This window comes from Babylonia areolata, chromosome 4 (assembly GCF_041734735.1).
Source record: "Babylonia areolata isolate BAREFJ2019XMU chromosome 4, ASM4173473v1, whole genome shotgun sequence".
In the NCBI taxonomy this organism is placed as follows: Eukaryota; Metazoa; Mollusca; class Gastropoda; order Neogastropoda; family Buccinidae; genus Babylonia; species Babylonia areolata.
Genome location: NC_134879.1, coordinates 38755879 through 38777987, shown reverse-complemented (window position 1 = coordinate 38777987; position 22109 = coordinate 38755879). Strand labels below are relative to the sequence as shown.

The 22109-nt window shown below is 49.4% G+C and overlaps 1 protein-coding gene across 1 annotated transcript in view; it reads left to right on the top strand.

The window, feature by feature from the left end:
* LOC143281456 (uncharacterized) overlaps positions 1 to 21737 on the top strand; it is a 56780-nt gene extending 35043 nt beyond the window's left edge. The window contains exon 21 of the mRNA XM_076586668.1: positions 21605 to 21737. Coding sequence (XP_076442783.1) covers positions 21605 to 21685 — 81 coding nt within the window. The 3' untranslated portion in view covers positions 21686 to 21737. The remainder of the gene's footprint in view (positions 1 to 21604) is intronic.
* Positions 21738 to 22109: the final 372 nt, after the last annotated feature.

The following is a 22109-nucleotide window of genomic DNA, read 5'->3' as shown; positions in this document are numbered from 1 at the left end:
GAACATACCCAGCATGGACCCCCCCCCATTCTCCCGAAAACGGAATGTGGCTGCCTACATGGCGGAGTAAATAAACAAAACGGTCATACACGTAAAATATTGCATGTCTGTCTGAGTGTGTATGTGTGCGTGGCTGAAAATCTGACTGAATGACACGGGAAACGAATGATGAGCACCCAGTGGCAGCCGTCAGTCGGCTCCATCCAGGTTGGCAGCCTGTTGTGCAAATGACCCCGTGTTTGTAAAGCGCTTAGAGCTTGGTCTCCGACCGAGGATAGGCGCTATATAAGTATCCGTATCATCGTCATCATCGTCATCCACGAACAGCTTGACCCTAAGGGCGAAATGTCAGTATGTCGTTAAACTCACCACAACAACAATCATCATCATCATCATCATCATCACCGTCACCGTCACCATCATCACCCCTCACCCCCTTCCAGCCCGCCACTCTTGCAGGCCTCAGCTCCCATGTCCGGGCCCCCCACCCCACCCCCATTCCCCATCCCCCATCCCCATCCCCTACCCCCACTCCCATCTCCCACCACCATCCCCTCGTCCCCACCCCGACAGCCGTGACAGTGTCTGGCTATCCGACCTTTGCCTCACACTGCTGATGTTTGTCCCCTGTGGGCCGCCATACTTTGCCGGTATGGAAACCCCTGACAGTCAGCATTGGGGAAGACTGACGTGGCGCCCATGATGGGTCCCGTGTCGATCCTCCTGATGCTGACCGCTGTGACCTCTGCTGTCGGCTGATCACCCGTCTGGGAATGAGACAGTATGAGGACGTGGTAGTTTGGGGAAAAAAATATATGAGCGACGGTGGGTGGGTATGGAAGGGGTTGGGGTGACAGGGTCCGAGTCATTTGGAAAATAGGAAATATGACACAAGGGTATATGAAAGATCTGTTTTCCACAAGGGGGCAGGTCTGAATGCCTCACAACGACGCAGGCAGTGCAGATGAAAGGGATGGGGAGGGTGGGGGGCAATGGCAGTGTCCGTTTTCACCCCGGCCATGATGAGAGAGTGCTGTTTTACACGGGAGACTGTGGCGCTGTGTGTCGGGACAGTGAGTGATTGAGCGATGCACGGTCCGGGTTTTCCCGTTCACCGTCTAGACAGTGGGGCGGGTGTTGGCCTTTGGGCCTTGTGGCTGTGGGGAAGGGGGTGGGGGTGTCCGGTGGTCAGTGTCCCTGTGTTGTGTGTCCAGGTGCCAGTTGCATTGCTTGGTTCTAACGTTTTGACCTACGTTGACCTACGTGTGACCACACACAGTTAGTAGCGGGTTACGACCATACTAGGCTCTTCCGTCCGAGCACTGCAACTGGCTCCAGGTCTGGGTCTGTGTCACTCTGTTGTCAGTCCATCGCGTTGTGCAACCTGAGATGCGTGTGTTGAGACTGTGTGATGCATCGGTTTCTGTTTCATAAAACTATATGTCTACATAGATATAGATGTATGCAAACAGAAAAAATCAAGAACAAAAACCGACTTAGTTATCAAAGGCACTTTTTCATGTTGTTTCAGAGTACGAGACATGTTTCGTACAAATGTGCACGTGTATGTGTGTGTGTGTGTATGTGTGTGTGCGCGCGCGTGCGTGTGTGTGTTACGCTCGCGCATCTTTGCGTGTGTGCTCGGGCCGGTGTTCGCTGTAATTGTCAGTGTGGCGCTCCAGGCTTGGTAATTGTTGACAGGTTAATAACTGGGATTTGAACCCCCAGCCCCAAGATATCCGCCTCCGGATTGCCGCGCTATCGTGAACATTGGGCTGTTGCGCTGTTTCACCCCAGTTTATGTCAAAGCCATGCGATAGTTGGGAAATATTGTAGCCCAAGGATGGCTTTTGAACTGATTACATTCTGGGGTTTGTGGTGGCAACATACTCAATAGAATTGCCAGCTGCTTCTATTCACCACATCCCACTGGTCATCACAGATTCCCAATAATGGGTCTGGGTTAAATTCGTTTAAATGAAATTGACTTTTTTGCCTTGACAGACCATGTGGAATATTTAGCATCTTCTCTCTTTAAGTGAGAGAGATTTTCTTTTATTGTAGAGTGTTTATTGCGGGGGGAAGGGTTAGCCACAAAAGACCCACGGTGCATGTACGATATTTTGGTTTTATAATATATTTGAAACAAAAAAACACCCTTGGGTAAACTTAGAATTGGCAAATGGAAGACAGTTGCAGACTTGATGGGAGCGAGACAGCTTTTCAGACCTGATATACTGTCATTATCTTAACTTATTCTTACGTGCATGTTTTACGTGCAGATACGCTGAGACGAATTTAGTTCCAGCATTTGTGCAAGTGTGTGCGCGCGCGCGCGGGTGTGTGTGTTTGTGTGTGTGTGTGTGTGTCCTTTTTCTCCCCAACGATCTCACCTCACATCTTTCTTCCTCTTATCCCCTTTCCCCTTCCTCAATGTTTCTACCCCTCCTCACCCCCCTCTCTCTCTTCCAGCACGCCACTCCCGCCATGTCTATTTCCCGTCCTCCCGGTGTCTCTCTCAACGACATCCATTCTCTCTCTCTCTTTGTCATCGGTACAACTTTCCCCAACTTCTCGCCCTCACGTTATATCACAACACCCCCTCACCGACCTGTGGTCAACACGCGATCTGTAAACATTGACCCACCTACCAGTGTTCAGTACTCGACACACACACTCCCCAGTTGTCGGTACAGTCTGTAAGCACTGACTCACGTACCAGTGTTCAATACTGGGTACTTACCCACTCCCCAGTTGGCAATACACGATCTGTAAACATTCTGCCACGAATAGCCACATGGTCTGTGAACACTCACTCTCCCACGAGTGGTCACAGCGTGATCTGTAAACACCTTCACACCTATAGTCAATACACTATCACTATTCAGTAACTGAAGTGCCGGTGTAAATGGTTGATCAATGGTCTAAATGAATGAACCCAGAAAAAAACATATAAAAAAAACACCCTGGATAACATACAGAGAGCGCTTATCGATTAGTCCACGTAGAACATGTTATATCTTGAAACGTAACCGATCATGCTGAAAATCAAGCACAAGAGAAGAACAAATCGAAATCATCCTTTCCGTTATGAACGACTATGTATGTACGTGTGTCCTTGTTTCCTCGCATATTATTCTTTTCCTTCTGTCTTTTTCTCGTGCTCTTACTCATATTCCTCTTCTTCGTCTTCTCCGCCTTTTTTTTTTATTCATTTTCGTTCTCCATATCTCTTCGCTTCTTCTTCATTGCATCTTGAGTTCTTCTACCTGAGTTTTCTACACTTCTCAGTTTGTTTCTTCATCAGTATTTCTACGTATTTCCCATCCTCTTTTGATCGTTCCATCTTGACCCTTTTCCCCCTCTTACTCTTCCTCCTCCTCCTCCCTAGTCCCCATCTAGAGGTTGTTACTCTTCGTTCTGTTCACATTCTCTTATTTGTGGGTTTTTTCCGTCCATTTTATCATCATTCTTCACGTCTTTTACATCTTCCATCTTTATTGTTTTCTGGAGGATCTTCTGTCCCCCCCCCCACCCCCACCCCCACCCACCCCACTTCTCTTTTTCGTCTTCTGTCACGTCTCTTCTCGCTGCCCCTCCATGTTCATCACACACACACACACACACACACACACACACACACACACACACACACACACACACACACACACACACTCACTCACTCACTCACTCACTCACTCACTCACTCACTCACTCACTCACTCACTCACTCACTCACTCACTCTGACTGACTGACTGACTGACTCCATTTATTGTCAGATTAACTTTTTGTTGAACTGACATTTTCGCAACCATTTCAATAAATATGAGTAACACAAAGAAAATCTAATTTGAGAAGGGGAAAAAAAGAGAAAAAAATACCAATGGTATGAATTTTAAAAGAACATATCTAACAAATCAATTTACCAAATTTCATTAATATCAATATCTCAAAAAATATTTTAACGCACACACATACTCACATACGTGTACCCACCCACTCCCTACATACATCCATGCATGCACACAGACGCCCATTCAAATTCCCCCACCTCATTCCCCTACCCCAAGTACGTTTGTATAGTCACAATTTGGTTTAATTCCCCAGCTCCAAAGACGTGTAAGCGTTCACACCCACGTGCACAAGCTCTCTCCCTCTCTCTATCCCTCACACACACACGCACTCACACTCACACTGTCTCTTACTCTTTCTCTCTCACCTACACTTCCACCCACCCACACATACATTTGCACTAACATACCTTCACACACACACACACACACACACACAGATATATATATATATATATATATATATATATGTGTAATCTTTAACAAAGAAGAAGAAGAAATGAATAAATGAACACAAAAGAGAGAGGGAGAGAAAAGACAAAAAAAAGTAGTGTATTTCACTGCACACATACAGTATGCAATCATTAAATTAAGGTTTCATAATGTAATCAAGACGACATATTACATGTTAGAGTCGAACAGTTCCACTAATTAGAATAATGGGAACTTTGCTCTACAAGTAAATCTGACGCTATCACCCAAAACGAGACACTACTTTGGATTAAATAAAACAGATGGTAAACTATGCAGTATATAATACATTCCTTACTACCCACCGCCTCCCTCCCCCAAACCTCACCCATCTCCTCTGCCTTTTCCATTCTTCTGTGGCCTGCTGACTGTGTCCTGTCCATCTTCTCAGCCGTGTCACCCCGCCACCCACCCACAGTGTGACTTCCCTTCAGACACTGTCATCAAGGTGCAGAGGATTGTGTCAAAGGGCCGGACGTGGACAGACTGCCTTGATAGAGCGATGCCACAATTAGCGGAACCAGTCGGTTACGTCGAACTAATTGACGGTGCCAATTTGGTCAGCACGGTGTGATTGTAATTATGGAGGGGTGGATGAATAGGAAGGGAGGATGGTCTCTCTGTGATGGATGCCCCTGTCATCTGTCTTAGCTACACGCACCCCCTCCGCCTCTACCCCTCCCCTCCCCGCATTCGTCCTGCTTGGGTTGTATAGTGAAGCGAGTGGTCAGTTTATCTGTGGGGTGAGAACGGGAGTGGCTCGCAATGATAATAGATAAATGCATGGGTGGGTGGGTGTGTTTACGAGTCATGCGGATTTCCGCATTGGCATTTTGGTAGATATTTTTTTAGCTTTTATTTTGCTTTGTTTCTGTATTAAGGGACGCTCTTTTTTGTTTAGCGTCCCGTTTTACAAAAAGCATTCACTGCCACCCATGATACTACCCAGTCGTAAATGATACGACAGTACATGAATAAATGTATAACTGAAGAAGTAGATTCATGAGATCCTTGCATGTTGATGAGAAAGAAGGAAAACAGAACGTCCATCGCGTTTTTCTGTCGGGGTGAGGGGAGGTAACCAGTGAGGGACCGGCAGGGAAAGAGTTCTCTTCATTAGAGAAACGCCGCCAACACACATCAAACATGTGTGCTCCTTCTCTCCCTCCCTCACCCTCCTTTTACTTTTCAGTGCTGGATAAAAGCAACAAATCTTGGCGAAGACAATAAAATAAAAAGAGAAATAGGAATATTTCCTCATTATAGGATAGTGCGAACCAGTCACAAAGATTATAGGTTCTATGTTTAAAAAAAAAAAAGACATTCCTTTTTGAAAAATTACTTTGTATTGATTTTTTTCTTGTGCAGCTGATGTATGTTAGTAACTAGGGTGTAACGAACTTAGTGGTGGGGCGGGGATGGGGGAGAGGGGTATGTGTGTGTGTGTGGGGGGGGGGGGGTTCTTGTGTGGCCTGCAGTGTGGGCCATGTAGAGTCATACGACCGCTAAAGTTGAGTGTGTGGCACAAAAGGTTTCTGCATTTCTTTTAACACTAACCCCCCCCCCCCTCCCCCCGTCGGCCGTCAGGGGCAGTGAATTCCTATACACCGCGTCCAGGGCTCAGTATAGGAAGGCGGGGCCCATTCCTCTCCACCCGCCGTTTGAACCTTGAACCTTCCCTAACCCATGTCAGGCACCCATTCACAACATGGGTGGAGTGAGGGAAAATCGGGGTACAGTGCCTTTGCCACGAACACAGCAGCATGCCGAATGGGAGGCCTGGTACTGGGCGAAGAACTGGGTCAGAAGTCCAACGCGTGACCGACTTAACCACGGGGCCCGTAAGTTGTGTTGTTGGATTTTTGTTGTTTTGTTTGTTTGTTATTTTGTGGGGTTTCTTTTCACGTATATGCTTTTAATCCCGAGTATGGCTTCCACGGGAGGGGGGTCGATGAACAATGCATACCCGCACCCTTCAGGGCCAACCTAAGTGTCACATCGGGGGAATAGCCGGCACAGCAGCAGCAGCAGCCAGGGGACATAACTCGGCACGGCCTGACCTAGCCTGGCCCATAAATCACCAGCACCATTTTGTTGATGACTTTTTTGGGCAGTGTCGGGACGCTCACTCCAACACCGCCATCAGTCCTGTGTTGCGTGACGCAGAAAGTGCCGCACTGTTGATATTACGTGAATAAGTAAAAAGGTTCTCTCGGCTTCGAGGGAAAAAAAAGAAGAAAAAAGCTTTAGGCCCTTGTGATGTCAGCGCCATTTATTTCGTTGTGTTTTTTTGTGTGTGAATTGGGAATTAGTGCCGTGAGCGGACGTTGGATTGGTGTGTTAGGGGGACACAGGGAATTAGTGTGGTGAGGGGATACAGGAGATTAGTGTGGTGAAGGGACACAGGGAATCAGTGTGGTGAGGGGATACAGGAGATTAGTGTGGTGAAGGGACACAGGGAATCAGTGTGGTGAGGGGACACACAGGATTAGTGAGCAGACACAGGGAATTAGTGTGGTGAGGGGACATGCGGGATTAGTGTGGTGAGGAGACACAGGGAATTAGTGTGGTGAGGGGGCACGCGGGATTAGTGTGGTGAGCAGACACAGGGAATTAGTGTGGTGAGGGGACACACAGGATTAGTGAGCAGACACAGGGAATTAGTGTGGTGAGGGGACACGCGGGATTAGTGTGGTGAGGAGACACAGGGAATTAGTGTGGTGAGGGGGCACGCGGGATTAGTGTGGTGAGCAGACACAGGGAATTAGTGTGGTGAGGGGACACGCGGGATTAGTGTGGTGAGGAGACACAGGGAATTAGTGTGGTGAGGGGGCACGCGGGATTAGTGTGGTGAGGAGACACAGGGAATTAGTGTGGTGAGGGGACACGCGGGATTAGTGTGGTGAGCAGACACAGGGAATTAGTGTGGTGAGGGGACACGCGGGATTAGTGTGGTGAGGAGACACAGGAAATTGTGTGGTGAGGGGACACACGGCATAAGTGTGGTGAGGAGACACACAGGATTAGTGAGGAGACACAGGGAATTAGTGTGGTGAGGAGACACACAGGATTAGTGAGGAGACACAGGGAATTAGTGTGGTGAGGAGACACACAGGATTAGTGAGGAGACACAGGGAATTAGTGTGGTGAGGGGACACACAGGATTAGTGAGCAGACACAGGGAATTAGTGTGGTGAGGGGACACACAGGATTAGTGAGGAGACACAGGGAATTAGTGTGGTGAGGAGACACACGGGATTAGTGTGGTGAGGGGACACAGGGAATTAGTGTGGTGAGGAGACACAGGGAATTAGTGTGGTGAGGAGACACAGGGAATCAGTGTGGTGAGGAGACACAGGGAATTAGAGCCATGAGGGACACAGGGAATCAGTGTGGTGAGGGGACACAGGGAATTAGTGTGGTGAGGAGACACAGGGAATTAGTGTGGTGAGGGGACACAGGGAATCAGTGTGGTGAGGAGACACAGGGAATCAGTGTGGTGAGGGGACACAGGGAATTAGTGTGGTGAGGAGACACAGGGAATTAGTGTGGTGAGGAGACACACGGGATTAGTGTGGTGTGGAGACACAGGGGATTAGTGTGGTGAGGGGACACAGGGAATTAGTGTGGTGAGGGGACACAGGGAATCAGTGTGGTGTGGAGACACAGGGGATTAGTGTGGTGAGGGGATACAGGAGATTAGTGTGGTGAAGGGACACAGGGAATCAGTGTGGTGAGGGGACACACAGGATTAGTGAGCAGACACAGGGAATTAGTGTGGTGAGGGGACACGCGGGATTAGTGTGGTGAGGAGACACAGGGAATTAGTGTGGTGAGGGGGCACGCGGGATTAGTGTGGTGAGCAGACACAGGGAATTAGTGTGGTGAGGGGACACGCGGGATTAGTGTGGTGAGCAGACACAGGGAATTAGTGTGGTGAGGGGACACGCGGGATTAGTGTGGTGAGGAGACACAGGAAATTGTGTGGTGAGGGGACACGCGGGATTAGTGTGGTGAGGAGACACAGGAAATTGTGTGGTGAGGGGACACACGGCATAAGTGTGGTGAGGAGACACACAGGATTAGTGAGGAGACACAGGAAATTGTGTGGTGAGGGGACACACAGCATAAGTGTGGTGAGGAGACACACAGGATTAGTGAGGAGACACAGGAAATTGTGTGGTGAGGGGACACACGGGATTAGTGTGGTGAGGAGAGACAGGGAATTAGTGTGGTGAGGAGACACAGGGAATTAGTGTGGTGATGAGACACACGGGATTAGTGTGGTGAGGAGACACACGGGATTAGTGTGGTGAGGGGACACACAGGATTAGTGAGGAGACACACGGGATTAGTGTGGTGAGGAGACACACGGGATTAGTGTGGTGAGGGGACACAGGGAATTGTGTGGTGAGGGGACACAGGGAATTAGTGTGGTGATGAGACACAGGGAATCAGTGTGGTAAGGAGACACAGGGAATTAGAGCCATGAGGGACACAGGGAATCAGTGTGGCGAGGGGACACAGGGAATTAGTGTGGTGAGGAGACACAGGGAATCAGTGTGGTGAGGGGACACAGGGAATCAGTGTGGTGAGGGGACACAGGGAATCAGTGTGGTGAGGAGACACAGGGAATCAGTGTGGTGAGGGGACACACGGGATTAGTGTGGTGTGGAGACACAGGGGATTAGTGTGGTGAGGGGACACACGGGATTAGTGTGGTGAGGGGACACAGGGAATCAGTGTGGTGAGGGGACACACGGGATTAGTGTGGTGAGGGGACACAGGGAATCAGTGTGGTGAGGGGACACACGGGATTAGTGTGGTGTGGAGACACAGGGAATCAGTGTGGTGAGGGGACACAGGGAATTAGTGTGGTGAGGGGACACACGGGATTAGTGAGGAGACACAGGGAATTAGTGTGGTGAGGGGACACAGGGAATTAGTGTGGTGAGGAGACACACGGGATTAGTGAGGAGACACAGGGAATTAGTGTGGTGAGGGGACACAGGGAATTAGTGTGGTGAGGAGTCACAGGAAATTATTGAGGAGACACAGGGAATTAGTCTGGTGAGGAGACACACGGGATTAGTGAGGCGAGGAGACACACGGGATTAGTGAGGCGAGGAGACACACGGGATTAGTGAGGAGACGCACGGGATTAGTGAGGAGACACACGGGATTAGTGTGGTGAGGAGACACACAGGATTAGTGAGGAGACACACGGGATTAGTGTGGTGAGGAGACACACGGGATTAGTGTGGTGAGGAGACACACGGGATTAGTGAGGAGACACAGGGAATTAGTGTGGTGAGGAGACACACAGGATTAGTGAGGAGACACAGGGAATTAGTGTGTTAGACACAGGGAATTAGTGTGGTGAGGAGACACACGGGATTAGTGTGGAGCGTCGTTAGAGGACACAGAGGCAGCACTCCCATGATCGACCATTCCTCAATACACTTCAGGCAGTATTGGAAACAAGGTGGCAGAAAGGGTAAGACAACACATACAGGACCATTGAAATGTCAGTACACTTACAAGGAGGAAGGGGGCAGGGCTGTTAAGACGCTCAACTGCCAATACACAGACTCCGTGAGGGTTTGGGTTCGATTCCCCGTCTAGCCGTTTCTCCCCAGTCTGACTGGTACGTCAAACTAAGCGTCCAGTCATTCGGATGAGACGATAAGCCGAGGTTCCGTGTGCAGCACACACTTGGTGTGCTGAAAAAGAACCCATGGCAACAAAAGTGTCCCCTGGAAAAATTCTACAAAAGAAATCCACTCTGATAGGTTCACAAAGATATAGACGTACACTCAAGAACTGACTCGTGCGTTGGGGTTATGCTGCTGGCCCGGCATCTGCCCAGCAGAGATGTGGTGTAGCGTATGTGGATCTGTAGCCATCCTTGAGAATCTGAACATTTCAGATCATGTGTCCGCTTTTTGTTTGTGTGTTTCGCTTTGTTTTGGGATGTGTACGGGTGTTCCAGACATTGTGAACTCTGCTGCAGACAGGAATTCTGGGCTCGCCGCCAGGTTCCCCACTGCCTCTTTTCATTTTTTTTTCAATGGCAGGCCGTTGGGCATCTGTTCAGCTTGTCCCTTGTGACCACAGCTACCATCCATTCCCCTCCCTGCTTCTTCTCTCTCCGCCCTGCGATGTTTTGATCATGCAGTGTCGCGCAGCGCTTATGGGTTTGTTCTGACACGGAAGTGCTCTTGAAGGAAAATGTTGTCACTGGCTGTGAATTGAGATACTTCCATCGACGTCCAGTTTGTGCTTCTTGTTCTTGTTCTCCTCCTCCTCTTCCTCCTCCTCCTCCTCCTCCTTCTTCTTCTTCTTCTTCTGCTGCTCCTCCTCCTCCTCCTCCTCCCTCCTCCCTCCTCCCTCCTCCTCCTCCTCCTTCTTCTCTTCCTCCTCCTTTTCTTCCTTCTTCTTATCCTCTTCGTCTTCCTCCTCCCCCTCCTCCTTCATCTCCTCCTACTCCTCCTCTCCGCCACCCCCCCCCCCCCCCCACTTCTTCTCCTCCTCCCCCTTTTTCTTCCTCATCCTCGTCGTTCTCGTCCTTTTCTCTTATCGTTATGACGTACTTTTGCTTGTAAAATTTACGTTCTCTTTTTTTTTCTTCTTTCTTTTTTAAGAAAAAAACCCAACCAGTTTTCCTTTTATTTCTGAAGGAAAGGCAGACACTGCATTGAGGGTGAAGTGCTGTGATTATGTGGTTGTTGTCTCTTCATCTTTGGTTTGCAGCACGTGAGAAGTCAAACACACCATCGATCACGTCTCTTTCTGTGCACTCTATCTGTCTGCCTCTCTCTCTCTCTCTCTCTCTCTCTCTCTCTCTCTCTCTTACACAATAAGTCTGTCTGTCTGTCTCTCTCTGTCTCTGTCTCTCTCTCTTTTACACAGTAAGTCTCGTTCCTCCTCACTCTCTCTCTCTCTTTCTTTCCCTTTCCCTTCCCATTCTCTCTTCGTCTTCTCTTACTTTTTACACGCTCTTAATCTCTCTATTTTCACACACTTTCTCTCTTTTCCTCCCCCCCCCCCTTCCATCTCTCTCTGTTTCTCTGTAAACCCCTCTCTTCCCCTCTGTCTCCCTGTCTCTCTCCCTCTCCTCGTTCATACATCAATCCCATCATCCTAAACCCACCTGCACACTGGCACTTTTGACACTTAAACCACACCATACCTCTTCCTCGGCCAATCCAAGCACAGAGAGTCAACGTGGGATGACATAATGGACACCCTGTAGACAGCCGTGTGAGCGTTGGACAAACACTTGGTCATGGATTGGACAGTCCTCTTGTAAATCAGTGCATCTAGGGTTCCCTTCCGACAGGGATTGCTGGAAAATGGACTCGCTTTGGTGTAGAGCCAGTCCCTTGTTGAAAAGACACAACACAGTATAATGCATGGTAAATTCAGACTCAGTGTTTCTGTGCATAGTTTATGTTGTCATATGTTTATCACGGTATAAAGGTGTATTCTGATACATGCACGCGTATATACATATTATATGCATGTATCATACATACATACATCATACCTGTATGACAGTCGTGTCCTACTATGACCATGACAACAGCAGAGGAGGTAACTGCTGTCCCGACTATCTGGGCTGGAATTTGATTATAGTGGAGAGTGTCTTGATCAAGTTACATCCCCACTCTCTCGGCCAAGAGGGTTTTAGGACAGTCGGCGTTGGGATGGTTCTCAAAGGCCACCTATTCCCTAAGGCTGCAGCACAAAGAGCCATTGCAATGTTGCCTCATGCCTACCTACCTGTCTACCTACCTACCTGCCTACCTACCTCATCGGTAGTCTCAGCTGTACCTGTGGAGACATTACTGTAGTGTCCTGCAGTGGACAGCTGTGTGTGAAGTGGCCGTGCAGTCAGGAACTGCAGTCACCGTGTGATGTGGCCGTGCAGTCAGGGAACTGCAGTCACTGTGTGATGTGGCCGTGCAGTTAGGGAACTGCAGTCACTGTGTGATGTGGCCGTGCAGTCAGGGAACTGCAGTCACCGTGTGATGTGGCCGTGCAGTCAGGGAACTGCACTCACTGTGTTATGTGGCCGTGCAGTCAGGGAACTGCAGTCACTGTGTGATGTGGCCGTGCAGTCAGGGAACTGTACTCACTGTGTGATGTGGCCGTGCAGTCAGGGAACTGCAGTCACTGTGTGATGTGGCCGTGCAGTCAGGGAACTGCAGTCACTGTGTGATGTGGCCGTGCAGTCAGGGAACTGCAGTCACTGTGATGTGGCCGTGCAGTCAGGGAACTGCAGTCACTGTGTGATGTGGCCGTGCAGTCAGGGAACTGCAGTCACTGTGATGTGGCCGTGCAGTCAGGGAACTGCAGTCACTGTGATGTGGCCGTGCAGTCAGGGAACTGCACTCACTGTGTGATGTGGCCGTGCAGTCAGGGAACTGCACTCACTGTGTGATGTGGCCGTGCAGATGTGGCCGTGCAGTCAGGGAACTGCAGTCACTGTGTGATGTGGCCGTGCAGTCAGGGAACTGCAGTCACTGTGTGATGTGGCCGTGCAGTCAGGGAACTGCAGTCACTGTGTGATGTGGCCGTGCAGTCAGGAAACTGCAGTCACTGTATGACATGTGCTCGAGAAGCTGGAGTGTTGGGATGAGGACACCTACACACACCTACACACATACACACACACACACACACACACACACACACACACACGGTGTCATAGGGCCCATGTGATTTTAACACATAACGGGTCTCTATGTGCGTGCCAACCTCCACAGTTTATTCATCGCAGCTATGAAAATGCACACACAAAAATACAGGCGTTTCTTGTTTGTTTCTCTAAACTCGACGGAAAATCCATCATCTCTCACGCCACATCGTTTAAGGCTCCTCCGTTCCCATCCAAATTCACTTCGGAACTGTTGGACGTGACGCAAACCGTGCAGTAGACTTGTTTGTTTTGCTTTCTCTCTGACGTGTGTTTGGCCACGTGGTGATACCAGCGTCGCTTTTCCTGCTTCTTCATCAAGCGGGCAGGACAGAGCTGCTTTGAAGGAAATTATGAGGATGAGGAAATGATGAGGAAGTGATGGGGCGAATCGTGACAGGCAATTTAGAATCTGGCTGCACCGCGATATTTCTTCTCTAACAGCCGTGTGGGGGGTGGGGAGGTGTGGGTGGGTGAGGATGGTAAAGAGCAGTAATGAAGGAGGGCATCACACTTCCCTGTGCTGTGCTCACCAGGTTCCCATGTAAAGTCAGGCATCCGTCTGACTGCTCCGAACCCCCACCCCCTCACCCCCACCCCCCGCTCTCTCTCTCTCTTTCTCTCTGTCTCTCTCTCTCTCTCTACCCTCGCCACAACGAGAGAGAGAGGGATGGGGGGTGGGGGGGGGGGGGCCTTCAATGTTTTATTGAGGTAAAAGGACAGACTGAAAGCTTCTTTTCATTTGAAACGAAGAAGAATGCAAAAGGTCGAAAGTGAAGTTACATGAAACATCAGTTCCATGAAACCGTCATGTCTTGAAAAGTAAGAAACAAACCTGGTAAAAATTGAAAAGGAAAACCTGGACTGTATGATATAAACATTTTGCTAACAAGGAAAGAAAACAACACAGCAGCTGTCAACTTACTACAATTAAGATGATGTCTAGAAACGAGAAGGAAAAAAACCCACGAAAACTGAAAAACAAGAGTTAGATGGGGAGGGGGAGAAAGGGAAACGTTAGTGGCGTGACAAGCATTGTCATGATCCTCCTGTCCGTTTTGAAGACAGAAAAACCCAGACACTGACATGTATGTATTATATAAAAAAAACAAAAACATATTACGATGAAGTGTGGCTTTGTCAGGCGTGAGGCATGCATACGTCAACATTTTGATGTTCGTGGAGATTGGTTGCATGACCTTTTGCAGCTTCACATTGTTATGAGTGTGTGTGTTTTTGTGTGTGCATTTTTCTGCTCTTCATTCTTGTTACAAGGGACCCTGTCCTCTCCTCTCTCCTCCTGCCCTCTCTCTCTCTCTCTCTCTCTCTCTCTCTCTCTCTGTCTGTCTGTCTCTGTCAGTCTGACTGTCTCACGCGCTCTGATTTCTTCTCTGTCTTGTCTTCATTTTTTACACGTGCCATCATATGCGCCTGCGTTCTTCTTCTTCTTCTTCTTCTTCTTCTTCTTCTTCTTCTTCGTATTATCATTGTTATGATTATATTAGTATTATGATCATTATTAGTTGGAATTTTGAGAAAACACTGTTATTTCTCGCATGGCAAGTTCAAAATCAGTCACAGCACAAGACATTTCTTGTTAACGTCGAAGTTGTGAATAGAGAAAGGCATGACATCACGATATATCGGTTCTGATTATCATTTTGTCAGGACAGACAGACTGGGAAACAGTAAACTGAGGGCAGAAGGGTTTTGAGATCTGCGCAAATTCTTCTGGGCTCTGTACCCAGATACAGGACGGGGACGGGACAGCTGTGGGGGAGGGCAAGCAACACAGACAATGAAAAAATAAAGGCGATGAGACAAACGACCATGCTTCCGCTAATGGATGACGTCTTCAAACGGATTGTGGCGCTTGCAGTGGACGACAGCGAACATACTGAATTCGCCTTCGATTACTACTGTCGCAAGACCTACATGCCGGGAGAAAAGCTGATCATGATTCACGTGTCGGAGGAAACCTCTTTCATGACGGGTGCTGAGGAGAAGGTACGACAGATGAAGGTTCAGGCCTCTCAAATGGGCCACCTGGAGAAGAAGTTCAAAGACAAGCTAATCGGCATGCGGATGGAAGGAGAGTTCCGGGTGGGGATGGGCAAGCCTGGGCAGGTCATCGTGCGCGTGACGGGCGAGGAGAAGGCCGACCTGCTGCTGGTGGGCACGCGCGGGATGAGCAACGCCCGCCAGATCATCTTGGGCAGCGTCAGCCGGTACTGCATCCACAACAGCCCCGTGCCCGTCCTCGTCTGCCGCAGAGAGTCAGACACCAGGCTCCGGAGGGCGTCCTTGGGCGGCCAGGACGGCGTCGTCGTCAACCAGGATGTCGATGAGCCCCCCGCCAAACACACTGACACAGACCTTTCCTCCAGGAAAAAAAAAACCAACACTTCCCTCCCGCCGTCAATAGTGTCCACATTGTCACACTTTTGACAGCTTAAGTCGACCTTACATTTTTTTCTCCTGGAGACCAATACAAAGAGAGAGAGAGTGAGCGTGGCATGACATTATTGACTACCTCTCCACAGGGGTCTGAGCGTTGGACAAACACTTGGTCATGGAATGGCCTTTCCTCTCACTAAATCAAGCCATCCTCCGTTTCCCCGCAGCGCGAAATGGCCGGCAGAGTGGCTGCCCTTGGTTTGAGATAAGCCAGGCTAGCACGTGACTAGGTGGCCAGGTACAAAACAAGTGCGTGATGTATCGCGTCAAAAATGTATCACAAGTAGTCGTGAGGATGAGACCGTGTGCATGTACAGACGTGTTGCAAACACGGACTTCAGTTTGAGAACCGTGCACAGGTACAGACGTGTTGCAAACAAACACCGACTTATCTCTTTGAGCCCAGCACCCAGGTAATGCTCTAGCATCAAACTCCGTCTCCGTGGAGTGATGGCCTAGAGGTAACTAGGAAGCGAGAGAATATGAGCACACTGGTTCGAATCACGGCAAAGTCGCCAGTATTTTCTCCACCTCCACTAGACCTCTGGACACTAGTCATTCGGATGAGACGATAAACCGAGGTCCCGTGTGCACCACGCACTTAGCGCACGTAAAAGAACCCACGGCAACAAAAGGTCCCTGGCAAAATTCTGTAGAAAAAAATCCACTTCGACAGGAAAAATTAATAAAAGTGCAGGCAGGAAAAAATAATAAAAAAAAAAAAAAATGGGTGGCGCTCTCAGTGTTTATTTGTGTACCTATCAGAGTGGATTTCATTTACAGAATGTTGCCAGATGACAACACATTTGTTGCCATGGTTTTTTGGGGGGAGGGGGTTCAGTGCGCGAAGTGCGTGTTGCACGCGGGGCCTCGGTTTGGCGTCTCATCCGAAAGACTGTACGCTCAGGGTTTTTTCTGGGGTTTTTTTTCCAGTCAAACTTAGAAGAAAGGGCAAGAGCGGGATTCGAACCCAGACCCTCACGGACGCTGTATTGGTAGATAAACGTCTTAACCATTCTGCCACCTTACTTCTTCTTCTGAAGTGAACACGTCATGTCTTGTCCTGACGGCCTGGCCGCCACTGAAAGGAGTTGGCTTCACAAGTGACGTCGTCATGGGCTGATGTCCACTGTTTCCTTTCGGAAACGTGTCGTCAGTAGTGATTTCAGGCAGTGTTTTCCAAACGCCTCTTCCCAGCGCCGTGATTAGACCACCACAAATGATGATTAGCTTGATATTACCGCCACATGTTTGAAAGGATAATACAAGAGGGAAGGGGGGGGGAGGGTGTCAGAATGTTTTTGAGGCGTGTTGAAACATGGTACAATGCTGCTTCCCAAAGTGTTAAATAGAAAATCTTAAAAGTTGTCATGTGTGTTTCTTCTTCTTCTTTAGCGTTCCCAGGCCATGTTCAGACGGTCAGTCCAAAGTAGGTTACGAAGTCCGCAGTCCGCTGGAGCTCTGTAGCCGTTCCCCACCTTCGTCCTGGAGCGCTGCGGGACTGGGCCAGATCTGGTGCCTCAGCTCTTTGTATAGAGGGCAGTCTTGCAGGACATGGGCTGGAGCGGTGTCACACGGACATTGGTCTGTGTGGTAAATTTTCAGTTTGTAGAGATGGGAGAGGAGCTGGCAGTGGCCTGTGCGCAGTTGACTTGCTGAGCTCGACCCAGTTGATGGATGCTGCCCTCCTCTGCTCCCAGATGTAGCCGTTCTCGCCAGCTGTTTCTGAAGTGGCTGCGCAGAATGGTCTTTGCCTCCCCAAAGCTAAAGGGGTGGGCAGAATGGGTGAGCCTGATTCGTGCGTTGGAGAGCTTGTCTGCCTCTTTATTTCCTGCAGTGCCGCAGTGAGAGAGGGGATCCACTGCAGGACCGTTGTGGTCCTGGCACTTAGGGCCTGCATCTCAGACTGGTTGTCCCGCAAGGTTTCATCCCCTACTCTAGTATGGAGGCTTTGTAGGACAGCTCGGCAGTCGGTGAGAAGACGGTGTGGTCTGGCAAACTGTCTCTCTGGTTGAGGAGTTGGGCTGCAGCGAGCAGCGCAGATGCTTCGGCCCTTAAATTCGTTGAGGTGAGGCCAGTAGCAATGGAATGCCTCACCGAGCTGCCATTTGAGAATCGGATGTAGACACCGCCTCCCCCGTTCCTAACAGCATTCTCGGCAGAACCGTCTGTGCATACACGGGTCCAGGTGGTGCGTCCCTATCCAGTGCTTCCAGGGCCAGCAGCTTCAGTTCAGCATCCAGGAACTGGCCTTTGCTCTGAATGCCGGGGATGTCAAGGACAGCATGGGGGACATCAAATGACCAGTCTTCAAAGTTTTGCAGGGATTGAACAGGTTGGTTCCTGTCTGGCAAGCACTGGCCGTAGGTCTGGTGGAGGTGGTTTGTGCTTCTGCGCTTCAGCTTGTTCTTGGTTGGGGCCTGGAGATTTTAAGACAGAGGGTGTGATGGAAACCGTTTCATCTTCTCACTCTGGCGAAGCAGTCTCTAATCTCTTCTCTCTTCCAGACATGAGTCCAGCAGTCCCTGCCATAGCACTGATGGGTGTGGTCTTCATGCCACCTGTGTTGAGGGGCAGACTGGCATTCTGGATTTTGGCCAAGGGTTCTGTGCCAGACTGCTGCTGTTGTCCAGGTGTTAGAGGCACACTCCATGTGAGGTCTGACTGATCCTGTGTAAACCTGAGTCAGGATCTTCATGTTAGCTCCCCACTTGGTGCCGGCCAGTTTCTTCATCACGGCCATCTTGCGTATGGCTGTGCTCTGGCCGGTGCAGATGTGAGAAGACCAGGATAACCTGCGGTCTAATTTCACACCGAAGGGAGGGTGAATGTTTCTTTCTTTTGGGACAGGAGAAGCAGGTGGCTTCTGTCTTGACCATGTGACAATGCTGTTCAGGGCTACTTGCATCCTGCAGGTTGCTGTGGAGATTTGTTCTGCTTGTGTCCAAACAGTTCGATCGTCTGCATGGAGGGCTCTGGAGATACGCATTGACAGCTGGTCAACGACATCGTCAGTGAAGATGGCGAAAAGGGTAGGTGATACCACGGTGCCCTGCGGGACTCCTTCTCGAATCTTGACTCTGCTGAGGTGGCCATCGATCTTCACGCGAGCAGATCTTTGGAAGAGATAGCTCTGGGATCCATCGATGCATTCTCCCACAAACCTGTTTCTAGAGCAGTTTGAGAAGAAGGCCTTCTTTCCAGATCTTATCGAAGGCCTTAGTCAGGTCCACAAAGACGGCCAGGGTCTTCATCTTTTGTGGGAATCCGTTTTCAATGTCCTGGGCTAACAGAGTGACCTGATCTTCTGTGCTTCTGTTCATTCTAAAGCTTGACTGCCATGGGTTGATGAGGCCATTGTTCTCCAGATGGTACTGTAGTCTTCTGTTTACCATGCACTCCATTGTTTTCCCAAGACAACTGAGTAGGCTGGTGGGTCACAAAGTGCCTGTCTTTTCCCTTCTTGAGGATAGGAATGATGACAGCTTCCTTTCAACTGTGTGGGAATCCCCACAATTTGTCCACAGTGTGATATTCTGAGAAAGAAATACTTATCCAAGTATGTGCAAAATTTAAGGATTCCCATATTACCCCACTTACTTTAAAATGTCAACAGCATTGTGTCAAGAGATGTAGCAATGTTTATTTTTTATGCGTTAAAACAGAGAGCAGAAAGTGCTCAGTCTTAGATAAAAGATGTGCTTCTAAATTGCCCCTAGCTTTTTATTTAGTTGTTTTTTTTTATCAGTTTATTCTTTCTAATATTTTGTTGTATACCCAACTCAAGGTTTGGTTTTCATGTGTGTGTGTGTACAACACGTGCATTCATGTGTATACATGTTGGTGGCCTTACATTTAAACAGTTCTGAGTTCTCTCTCTCCTCTCTCTCTGTCTGTCTGTCTCTCTCTCTCTCTCTCTCTTCCCTAGCTTTCTCTCTCTCTCTCCCCTTTCACTTTCTCTCACTCCGTCTCTCTCTCTCTCCCTTCCTACCCCCCCCCCCCCCTCTCTCTCCCCTCTCTCTCTCTCTCTCTCCCCCCCCCCCTCTCTGTGGTGTCAAAGAAAACAGCCCTGTGAAATCCAGTCCTTACACTCCACAACGGCAGGATGTTCGAGGCATTGGGAGGCAACGGTTCCTACCAGTGTGTGCGGCTCTTGTCTGCACAGTCACTGACACTGTCAGAGGGGAGGCACAGTGTGCACTTCAATCAGAGCAAGTACGCCACATTCAGACATCAACTTGCGCGAAAGGAAACCTCGCATGTGCGATGCTGTTTCCACCCAGACTGCAGGGACGTGGGAGGGGGGGGGGGGGAGGGCGTGACAGGCCCAGCCATGTGATGCCCACTCACACAGTCCCTGATTCCCCGGGAACTGGGGAAAACCCTGCCCCCCTGCTGCCCTCTGGCGGCACAACAAAGAAGGCATATCCACTGAACAGGACTGTCCGTCCTTTCTGGCAAAAGGGACACTTAATCGAACGGTTCTTGTGCTATGGGTGAAAAGAGATATCTGCTCTCTCCTCTCTCTCTGTCCCCCTCCGTCCCCCTCCCTCCTTCCCTCCCCCACCACCATCCTCCTCCCTCTGCAGCCACAAGTCATGCAGTCCGCCCAAAAGACCGATAGTTATGAGCCGGGCCCGCGGACCAGAGTTGTTTGTTTATGACAGGTTGTTTGCCCCTGCTATTGACCATCGTCTGGTCATTTGGCGGGGACTCCACCACTGATGTATGGTGCACCACAAGCAGCAATCCAAAGAAAAAAGGGGGAAATGATGACTGAATGAAAAAGAAAATAGTTTAGCTCATATACAATAGTTATTTCGTTGTTTTAAATGCGTAAATGAGAACATAAAATAATTTAGTGTGTTTCAGTGCAGATATACCACGGAATGAAAAATGACACAAATCCAGGATGGTAATAGATTCTGATCTCTCTGTGTGTGTGTGTGTGTGTGTGTGTGTGTGTGTGTGTTACAATTAAGTTACTGCACATGTCACATTGTAGATGGAATGTTGTTTTGGCAACAGCTTTTTTCTCTCCGAGAAACCTGCTGCCACAAACTGTAATGCTGTCCAGGAGCCATGGGTTGTGATTGCCTGTTGACTGTGGAGAGTTGTCACAGTGAGGGAGGTGTGTTGACGTGTGTGGTGCTGTTTGCTGTCGTCATTCACACGTCACACGTCATCCCGACACCTCTTAGGTCACATGAAAGGAATTGTGGGACTGAGCGAAAGTGAACTATCGGTGTACCTGCTTTCCAGTTTGGTCTGTTTCTGTCTGTGCGTATCGGTGATTGTTTCTCTGTCTCTGTCTTCCTGTCCCTCTCTCTCTCTCTCTCTCTCTCTCTCTCTCTCTGTATATCCAGCTCTTCTATTTATCTGTCTGTCTATCTGTATCTGTTTTTGTCTGTCTCTGCCCCTCCGCTCTCTCTCTCTCTCTCTCTCTCTCTCTCTCTCTCCCTCCCTCCCTCTCTTCCTCTTCTTCTGTTCCTCCTGCATGCTCGCTGGCTTTCTGGTGCTGTTCACTTTGTATTGTAAATTTCATCTTGTGGATAGAGCTGGGATCAGTCATTTTGATTTGATGACATGGGTAACTGAATATATATATATATTTGTGTGTGTGTGTGTGTGATTTCAGTTTCCTTTTGCCTGTGTCGCTTTCGCCTTTCGTTCTTTTTCTTTCTTTTCTGAGATCTTTTCCTAGACAGGTGGAAGAGAGCGGTGGCGTTGTCTTCACTGGTGCCCCAACGACATCCAGGGCAGTGAAGGGATAGTGCTTGAACATTCTTTCCCTTCTCTGTTTTGTGTGAGTCTTTCTTCTTCTTCTTCTCCGTTCGTGGGCTGCAACTCGCACGTTCACTCGTATGTACACGAGTGGGCTTTTACTTGAATGACCGTTTTTACCCCGCCATGTAGGCAGCCATAATCCGTTTTTTTGTTTTTGGGGGGGGTTTCTGTTTTGTTTCTGTTTTATTTGTCTTGTTGTTTTTCTGCACTCGGTCTTCCTATTTTCCTTTCCTTAGGTGCTAACGTGGCGACAGCCTTGAGACGCCCTTAGTGGACGGCGAGGCTCTAAGCACCATTGTTTGATTTGATTTGATTTGATTGTGTTTGTGTGTGCAGGCCTCCCAGATAGTGCAGCTGGTCCGTGACTACGCGGAGGAGGTGGAGACACGGGTGAAGCGGTCCTCTCCTCACAGCTAGTGTCCTCAGGGTCAGGGGTCTCTGTGTGGTCAGTCTGACCGCTCCCCTCCCCACCCCACCCCCACCCCTGCCCCCGTGTGCCGCTCCTGGTCAGGGCGTGTTGTGCACTGGGCACATCACGGACCGACACACTGCGGACTGGAGGCCAAGGATACGGCTGAGTGTGTGTCAGATAACATGGACTGACGAGTTGTGGACTGGAGGCGAAGGATGCGGCTGAGTGTGTGTCAGATAACATGGACTGACGAGTTGTGGACTGGAGGCCAAGGATACGGCTGAGTGTGTGTCAGATAACTTGGACTGACGAGTTGTGGACTGGAGGCCAAGGATACGGCTGAGTGTGTGTCTGATAACTTGGACTGACGAGTTGTGGACTGGAGGCCAAGGATACGGCTGAGTGTGTGTCAGATAACTTGGACTGACG